Source organism: Otolemur garnettii, unplaced genomic scaffold (assembly GCF_000181295.1).
Source record: "Otolemur garnettii isolate 467f Iridium unplaced genomic scaffold, OtoGar3 scaffold00145, whole genome shotgun sequence".
Taxonomy (NCBI): domain Eukaryota; kingdom Metazoa; phylum Chordata; class Mammalia; order Primates; family Galagidae; genus Otolemur; species Otolemur garnettii.
The window spans coordinates 2,529,649-2,539,521 of NW_003852540.1; the positions used below are offsets into that span (position 1 = coordinate 2,529,649).

The 9,873-nt window shown below is 39.9% G+C and overlaps 1 protein-coding gene across 1 annotated transcript; it reads left to right on the forward strand.

Annotated features, from left to right (window-relative positions):
• The first annotated feature begins 3,479 nt into the window (after positions 1-3,479).
• Positions 3,480-4,439, forward strand: LOC100947705 (olfactory receptor 3A2). Its single transcript, XM_003799066.2, has one exon. It carries the CDS (start codon positions 3,492-3,494, stop codon positions 4,437-4,439), a length of 948 nt encoding a protein of 315 aa, XP_003799114.1. The 5' UTR covers positions 3,480-3,491.
• The last annotated feature ends 5,434 nt before the right edge of the window (positions 4,440-9,873 follow it).

Sequence of the window (9,873 nt, forward strand, 5' to 3'; positions counted from 1 at the left end):
TCCAGGGCATTCATGACAAGGACTTTGCAAAAGTCCTGTAATTTTTGCATGTTTATTATTGTTTTTATGCACAATCTGTAATTATCAGAGAAATTCCTAACATGAAAAGGCCCAGGTTCTTATTCTGAGAGAATAACAAGAGACAGTGATGATTATAATGGAGGTGGGAAGGTGTGGGGCAGAGGAAGCCCATGTGATATAGCACTGAAAAGCCAAGGAGGGTCATTTTGGAGAAAATGGAAAGCAGATGGCCAGGAGACAGGTAGTCAGTGCCTGAGAAGTACTCCAGGGGACCTGTCCTCATGAGGAACCTGTGATTCTGTGACATTTGGTGGCAGTTTTAGAAAACTTGAATCAAGAAGACTTATCAGAGGAAAGGCTCTCAGAGGACAAGTGAGGGAGGAGAGCCCCTGAATGCACTGTGTGGTTTGTGGGATATAGAGCCAGGAGATACAGGTGCCAGTTTTAACCCTCATCTATCCAAGAGCCAAGTACTTGGAATAGGCTTGGCATGCAAGAGAGCCTGCCATTCATAAGGCCCAGGCTCAGGCAGAAGAGTGCCTCCAGGACTGCCCCAGAGAGCACTGTGGAGGGACAGTGACTTCCTAATTTCAGGAAATGCCCTGAGAAGGGCATTGGTGAGAAGCTGTAATCTTGCATTGACCAGACCAGTGGGCAAATTTTTGCTGTTCTCATACAAATCTTTCCTCTGATGGCCTCATCATTATTTGGGGGTTAGCAAGCATACGGCACTACAATAGGCATCATTAAAAAAAGTAGAAAATAAGAACTTTTTACTTAGGTAAAATTTTATATTTTATAACAGAAGAAATCTGAGCTAACTCACAAGAAGTCATAACTCTTAAAACTTAGAAATATTTTAGTGTATTTATTATGTGCTGGACCATTTAAAGTTATGATATTATAAAACATAAGATCTTTTCTTAACTTTTTAACATTAGGAAGGTTTAGCAGATAATCACAAAAATCATTATTCTATTCTGTTATGTGACTTATTAATACAGTATTTTTTCACACGGATAAGAAAGAAAACCAGGCATTTTGTGAGTGTATTCAGTACTCACTCTAACCACAATAATTCTAATCTAACAATGCTCCAACATATTTTCCTCATTAGTGAAATGAGGGAAATAGATATTTTTCAAGATTCCAACCAACTTGATCCTTTTGACTCAGTGGCACTAGAGACAGGGTATGCTGAGTGACAGTCAAGATATTTAACATGCATCAAACTCTGTGGTAATGGATTCTAGCTGAAGATCACCATGGATGTGGGCCACCCACCATGACTCAGAGTCTGTGTTATTGATGGGAGACTGAAACTGTTTCTTGGATTTAAAGTATTTTACAATATTTAAAACTGTATTTTAATTATTCCTAGATGATGATAAATGCAGTTTCAGAGATTACAGTCTGTGGCTGTTATTGTCTATGATACTTTTAGTTATACATGTGTATGTACATATATGCTTTATATCTAACTTGATAATTCTGAATTTCTCAGGTATTAATGTGTTAATAGATTCAACAAGGTTAAACCATCCTCTGTTTCCTATAAAATCTATTTGATAAGGGTAGGTTTTATTTACTATAATTAGGATTTTTGCAATATACTGTTGTCAAATGAGGGTATTGTAGAATAATTTCCTTTTCTTTCTTTCTTCATTTTTTTTTTTGCAGTTTTTGCCTGGGGCTGAGTTTGAACCCACCACCTCCGGCATATGGGGCCGGCGCCCTTTGAGCCACAGGTGCCGCCCCCTTTTATTTCTATTATCATTACATTTTGGCATTAGATTTTCAAATTTTGAAAAGTGAATGGGAAGGCTTTTATTTTTTCTAAGCCAGGGAAAGTTTGTATGATATAGAAATTATCTTTATAATGACAGTTTAAAATAATTTCTATATAAGAATAATAAGCTGGGAGACTATAAATGAAAGGACAAATTCTATGGAGGTTTTTTTTCCCTAGTTGTAACTGGTTTATTTAGTTTGGGGACGGTTTTGAACCAATTGTTTAAGTACAGAAGCAGATAGTATTCCATGATTATTTTAATTCACTTTCAGTCTGTGGGTATCATGACTTTTTAATTCCTTAATTTTGTGTGTCTTTAAATCTTTTTCTTCCTTAGATTTGCAGGAGATTTATATAATTTCCTTGAAATGTTTGTTTTTTAATTTTAAATTATAGATCGACAAATTATAGTTGTATATATTTAGGGGGTATAAAGTGATGCTATAATTTATGAATACAGTGTGGAACAATTCAATCAAGCTAATTAACATGACCTTCATTTGAAATTTACTTTCTTAGCAAGTTTGAAATGTGCCATACATTATTATTTACTATAATCGCCAAGCTGTGCAATGTATTTCAAAGAACAAAAACTTCCTCCTCCTGTGTAATTGAGGCTTTGCATCTTTTCACCATCATTTCTCCAACACTCTGCCAGCCCCGCCACCAACCCATCCCGAGTAACCGCCATTTTACTCTCTACTTCTTTGAGTTCAATTGTCTTCGACTGAACTTGTAACTGAGTGTATGCAGTGTTTGTCTTTCCGTGCCTGGCTTATTTCACTTAGCACAATGTCCTCCAATACCATCCATGTTGTCATAAAGGACAAAATTTCTTTCTTTTTTAAAGCCAAATAGTATACATATTACTTTTTTTATCCATTCATCTGTTAATGGACACCCAGAGTGATTCCATAAGTTGGATATTGTGAATAGTGCTTCAATAAACATGGGAGTACAGGCGTCGCCTCAACATACTGACTTCAAATATTTTGGGTAAATATCCAAGAGTGATGTTGCTGGATCTTATGCTAATTCTATTTTTAATTTTTTGTTTTCCATAAAGGCTGAATGTATTTACATTTCTACCAACAGTGTATAAGTGTTTGCTTTTCTCCATATCCTCATGAAGACTTACAGTTCATTTTTCTGATAATACCCATTCTGACAGGTGTGAAGCGATATCTCATTGTGCTTTTAATTTGCATATTCTTAATGATTAGTGATTAGCATTTTTCATGTACCTGTTTCTTTGTAATAGATTTCTAAGGACTTATAATCAATTCTTGTATTCCTTTCTATCTTACTATCTATTGGTTTTTACTTTAAGCATTACTTTTACTTCAAATCTCTTCACCTAGGTCCTTGCTGGGAGGACCTCCTTTGTTGATTGCAGGGGGAAAGGAAGAAAAGATTTATGTATCTTTCAGAAGGAGAGGGAGGAATTTCAAGGTAGTAGTGGCACCAGAAACCTCACATGGGGGTCAGGCAAGGATCCTGAGGTCAAAACAAGAGTTAATGAGTGAGTAGTAAATAACCTGAAAAATGAGACAAATACCCACTAGGGCATGTGGAAATTTGCCCAGGGTCAATAAAAGTGAGTCAATGTGTTTTCATTGAATAACCAAGCTGCAAAAACTGATTTTTTGCCCTCTGGAATGTGTTCTAACAGGGACTCATGGAGTCAGAATGTGGGGCCAATGGAACAGCCATTACTGAGTTCATCCTGCTGGGCTTGGTGGAGACACCAAGACTGCAACCAGTTGTCTTTGTGCTCTTTCTCTTTGCCTACTTGGTCACCGTTGGAGGCAACCTCAGCATCCTGGCTGCCATCTTGGTGGAGCCCAAACTCCACACTCCCATGTACTTCTTCCTAGGGAATCTATCAGTGCTGGATGTTGGGTGCATCAGTGTTACAGTTCCCTCAATGTTGGGTCGTCTATTGTCCCACAGGCGTACAGTTTCCTACCGAGCCTGTCTCACACAGCTCTTCTTCTTCCATCAGTTGGCTGGAGTGGACTGCTTCCTGTTGACTGCCATGGCCTACGACCGATTCCTGGCCATCTGCCGGCCCCTTACCTATAGCACCCGCATGAGCCAGATGGTCCAGAGGATGTTGGTGGCTGTGTCTTGGGCTTGTGCATTTACCAATGCTCTGACCCACACTGTGGCTTTATCCACACTCAACTTCTGTGGCCCCAATGTGATCAATCACTTCTACTGTGACCTCCCACAGCTCTTCCAGCTCTCCTGCTCCAGCACCCAACTCAATGAGCTGCTGCTGTTTGGTTTGGGTATCCTCATGGCAGGTGCACCTGTGATTCTCATTGTTACCTCCTACATCCATGTGGCAGCTGCAGTCTTGCGAATCCGCTCTGCAGAGGGCAGGAAAAAAGCATTCTCTACATGTGGTTCCCACCTCACAGTGGTGGGCATCTTCTATGGGACAGGGGTCTTCAGCTACATGAGGCTGGGTTCAGTGGAGGCTTCCGACAAAGACAAAGGGATTGGCATACTCAACACTGTCATCAGCCCCATGCTGAACCCACTCATATACAGCCTTAGGAACCCTGATGTGCAGGGAGCCCTGAGGCGGGTGCTCACAGGGAAGAGAGCCCTGGCATGAGGGTTGTCTCCGGAGGGTACAAACTATGGTGGTCCCTTTCTCTCCTAGATCCTTCAGCAAGAGATGACTTTTGTTGGAAAGTAAGCCTCTTGTTCTCAAGTAGAGAAAGGTCTACCTGATAATAGGTACACAGGTTGTGCAAACAAGACCACTTGGCTAGCTGTCATTTGGTCTTAGGAACTCTTCCTAGTCCAGACTAAGCTTTCTAGTACCCAGAAAGCTCTGTATCCTGGGAGAGTCACAGACCTATAGGACACTTTGTTTATTTTTCTGCCAGGGGCCCCTAAAATACCAGCAAAGATTCTCTATAAATTATTAACAAAATATAGAAATTATACCCTGGTGCCAAGTATTTGCACATCCTTCAATGAGGCTTCTCCTTAAAGCAGTTCTCCCACATAGGATTTCCACACCTGACTTTACACAATGATCCACACTCTGTACAGTATAATTTGAGACACTGATTTCTAGTAGCCTGTCTACTTTGCAAGATTCTAAAGTGTTTAACAATGGAGACTTTATATTTCCTTTGGTATTTTTTCCCTTTTTTCTAGAATGGAACTATTCTTTGATTTTTAAAATGTTCATCAGAATTATGTTTATAACAAAGAAAACAAAGCAGAACTTTACCAGTAGAAAATATAACAAAAATCTTCACCCTCTGTCTTCACTCTTCATAATTCAGTTCTCCAGAAGTAACCACTGTTAAGAATTTGGTGCTGGCTTGGTGCCCTTGGCACAGTGGTTACAGTGCCAGCCACATACACGGAGGGTGGCAGGTTTGAACCTGGCCCAGGCCAGCTAAACAACAATGACAACTGCAAACAAAAAATAGCCAGGCTTTGTGGTGGGTGCCTATAGTCCCAGCTACTTGGGAGGCTGAGCAAGAGAATTGCCTAAGCCCAAGAGTTTGAGGTTGCTGTGAGTTGTGATGCCCTGGCACTCTACCCAGGGTGGCATAGTGAGATTCTGCCTCAAAAAAAAAAAATTGGTGCTTACCCTTTTTGTTTTTTATACATATAAAAACATGTTTATATATTTTTACATCAATACAAACATGTTTATGTATATTTCATATCAGTAGGGGTATACTATGTTATTTTTTTTGTTTATACAGTACATGGTAGACACATTCCTAGTAAAATATCTAAAAACTTACCTTATCCATTTAATGGATATCTAGCATTAATTGATGAGTAAACCATAATTTATGTAACCACCATCTTTTTGCTGGAGTTTAGATTATTTCTGGATTTACTACAATTACAATCAATAATATAAAGAACATTCTTTAGAGATATGTTTCTACTGGTCTGCGAACATTTCCATAAAATAAATTCTGGTAAGTAAGATCCTGAATTGAATGAAATAAAAATTTAGATTTCTGATACATATTCACCTTTTATTCTACAACAGTTTTGCACTGCCTGCTCCCTAAATCTTTGACAACAGTCATTGTTATAAATAAATTCTTTTGAGTTTTAATAATATAATGGTTGAAAATCACAAATTATTACTTTTAACATGAATTTTTGATGTTCATATAAGATTCAATATATTTTTAAATGTTTATTATTCATTCTATAGACTGAATTATATTTCCCCCCAAATTCATATGCAGAAGCCCTGATCCCCAGTGTAACTGTATTTGGATATATGGCCTTTAGCAATTAATCAGGATTAAATGAGATCATAAATGTGGAGCCCTAACTCTATAGGATTATGGCCCCTGCCATGTGAAGACACAGTGCAAAGATGGCCATCTACAAGCCAGGGAAAGAACCCTCACCAGATGCTGACCACACTCTGCAACTCTGAATTCCTTTTTTCTTGCTTTGGCCTCTAACTCAAATCTAGCAGCCTTTTGGGTTACTCAATAGAGTCAGAATAATATGTTGCCTTCAAAATCCAAAAAGGCCTTATAAGTTTTATTTCCTTTTTTAGTGGTAAGTGGTATATCTCCTATTGGAAGGAATATCTTCACTTACTTCAAAACTTCTAGAAACTTCTCCAAAGTGGTTGGGCTCTAATCTTCTATGGATTTTATCTCATACTCTGAGGTTCTAAGTGTTACTATGGTATCTGAAACATTTGCTACTTTTACTCATCAAATGCAATCAGCATGGTGTCATTAACATAGTGAATTAGTATACTGCTTTGTAGAATGTCGAGCAAATAAGCTCTTTGTAGACTATATTAGGTTGACAATAGGACAGATGACATAGCCCTGAGGCAAGGCTGTGAAAGTGGACTGTTGGTTTTGCTGAATAAAAGCAAACTGACTAGATGGTCCTGCAAATTAGTATTGAAAAAAGCATTTTCTAGGTCAATAGTTGTGTTTCAGGTGCCAGACAGAGGTGGCTTAGTTGATTTGTTTCAGTAAAGATGTCACATCTGCCACAGCAGCTGCAACTGGAGTCACCACTTAATTGAGTTTATTATAATTCATAGTTAGTCACCAAAATCCATCTGCTACCTTGGACAGAGTCGTGAACAAATAAATGGAGATGTAATAAGTATCATTACCCCCAAAATCTCAAGTGTTGGATGGTGTCTTAGCTTTGCACTTTTTCCAGGAATTGATTTTGATTAACTGTCCTTGTAGGGAGGAACATTTGCAAGAGTTTTCATTTGTCTCTTCCTTCCTTAATGGCCTTTTCTTAATTGCTCAAAGAGCTATTTGAGGTATTCTGCCATTTCTAAGTACGTCTTTTTATATGTATAATTATACTTATATCACTAATTGTACATTCAGGAACTGAGAACATTACCATAGGGTGTATATGTGAGTGATGGGTCCACTGCAATCCAGATTTGGGTCAAGACTGTTATATCACCTAATGGACATAATCTCCCCTTTTAATCGGCATTTTGAGTCTCCAGAAATTTGTGTCAATGCAGAACTAATGTCATTTTCTCTCTGATCCACAATCACTCTAGAAAATGGCTGCAGGTATTTTAATGAAGTCTTGGAGGAAGAATTACATTATATGTATCTGTGGCAGTGCTACAAGGTTCTCCCTCAAGTGGACCAGATATTCCTCTCAGTCAAGGGGCTGCAAGTCTGTGAACTAGCTTAGTTCTGGGTGAGCATCTCACTCTCCATTTTGATGCTGTTAGTGAACTGAACAGCACCTCCTAAAGACATCAGGTCCTAATGTCTATAACCTGTGAACATTACCTTGTATATGTATAATATCCAGAAAGAACCAAAAAATGTATACACATCTTAAGAAAGGAAAAAACTGGTTGGGTGGATAATTTTCTGAGGAGGCCCTAAGAGTCTGAGGGTTGCACTACACAACCTCTCCAAGTTCCTCTTTCAGCACCTCCATCAGTAGACTCAGCTTCTCAGGGCCTGGCCTAGAATGTATTAGTAGCAGGCAATGTCACATTCCCTCCTCTCCACTCCTCCTAGCAGCACGGTGCCTCTGCTACCTCTCCCAGGATCATGGTGGGAGTCCCCAGACACAGTCCCCGTGGCCCTTGCTAACAAGACCCTGGGTGGGAATGCTCTTTATTCTCAAGGACTCAGTGAGAATTTGAGGTTAGAAAGGGCTCTTCCTGTGTTTACCTACTTTCTGGACCTTCTCCATCATCCCCAGACTCAAATCCAAGGCAGATTTCCTTCTCATTTTTAAGTTTAAGAGTCACCATATCTCTGCCCCTGGGTCTTGTTTGGACCTGGCACCTGGGAGAGCCAAATCCCTAATTTGGAGACCTGGCTCCAGTCCTAGCTCTCTGGGTGGCTTTGGGCAAGCAGACAGCTCCTCTGTGACCTCTTCTGTTACAATATCTCTCCTAACTCTCCCCATGGATTAATATGGGGGGGGGGTGGAGAGAATGGCTTTGGAGAAACTAAATCACCACGGAGGTGTAAGGCCCTTGCCTCACCACTGCAGTGTTTATTAAGGCTTGAATTCTGTACCTATTCTTCACTCTCTTATCCTCCCCCTTCTTAGGACTACTTTTGAGGTCCCTAGAGTATAACACTGTGGTGGAAAAGCCCAGTGGCAGAGAAGGTCTCAGCCTCTCTGTACCTCATTTCCACACACACACAGCCCCTCTCCTGCTTCTGGAGTAGCTCCTGCAGCTTCTTGCCTTCTCACATCCCTTTTCAGTAAACCTCTGCAGGGCCTATGCCCTAACAAGGTGAGTTCTTTCACGGCCTGCCCTCTGCTCCCATGTAACAACAGGGAAGGGATGTTAGCTATTAGTGAGTCCAGTCTCCTGATTTTACAGATGTGGGGATCAAAGCATCACAAGCAGAATTAGAGACTTCACAGGGCGATGTATCAAGTGAGAGAAAGAGCTCTGACTATAAGTCGGGGATTGAGGCTGCTTGTCCAGCACCTCCACAGTCCCCTCTTCTTGTTTTCTGATTCTATTGGGGATGAGTGGAAGGAAGGTATTCAACTCTCCTACCCAGAACCTAGTCCTTATAGGACAGTCTGTCCAGATGCCCAATACCAGCCCTGTTCACAAAGACTGCTCATAGCCCAAGAAAGGGAGCCTGGGATGTACGTGGAGCCTCTAAGAGTGGTAATCTTGAAGGGCGTCCTCACTGATCAGTCTTGGGAGTCCATCAGTCACATACATCTCAGATGGACAGTTTACAGCGGACAGCCCAGAACTTTAGGACACCATAGCTTTGACCATCATTGATTAAGAGCAAGATAGCATCTGCTAAGAGAGCATATCATTCTGACTTTTTTTTTTTGAGGTTTCTTATATTTATGTTCTTTTTTTATTTCTTATAGCATAACTACGTACATTAATGCAATCATGGGGTACAGTGTGCTGTTTTCATATACATTTTGAAATACTCCCATCAAACTAGTTAATATAACCTTCATGTCATTCTCTTAGTCATTAAGACATTCATACTCTGCTTTTAGAAAGATTCACTTGTACCCTTGTAAGATAAACCATATAGGTGACCCCACCAATTACCCTCCCTCCCCCAATCTACCCCCCTTGCCTCCCCTCTCCCACTCACTTCCCATATTTTAAGGCAATAATTAGGTTATGACATTCCTATAAAAGCTATGCATTAGTTTCAAAATAGGGCTGTGTACATTGGATACTTTTTCTTCCATTCTTGAGATACTCTACTGAGAAGAACATTTTCTAATTCCATCCACATAAATATGAAGGAGGTAAGGTCTCCATCCTTCTTTAGGGCTGCATAGTATTCCATGGTGTACATACATCACAATGACTTACTTGTTTTTAAGGAATATCTCTTTTGAGTGTAAAAAAATATTCATAAAGTTTATATAAAAAGCTGTGTGTCTGGTGTAGATTGCTACAACTGCATGCCCCATGTAGATAAATGGAGGAGTCATTCCCACAGCAGTAACTTTGTGCCTTTTACTTGAATCATTACTGCTTCCAAATCACATCAGTCCTGCAAAGTCTAGCACAAATTCCA

Coding starts and splice junctions, on each gene's coding strand:
- LOC100947705 (XM_003799066.2), top strand. CDS start 3,492: ATGGAGTCAGAATGTGGGGCCAATGGAACAGCCATTACTGAGTTCATC.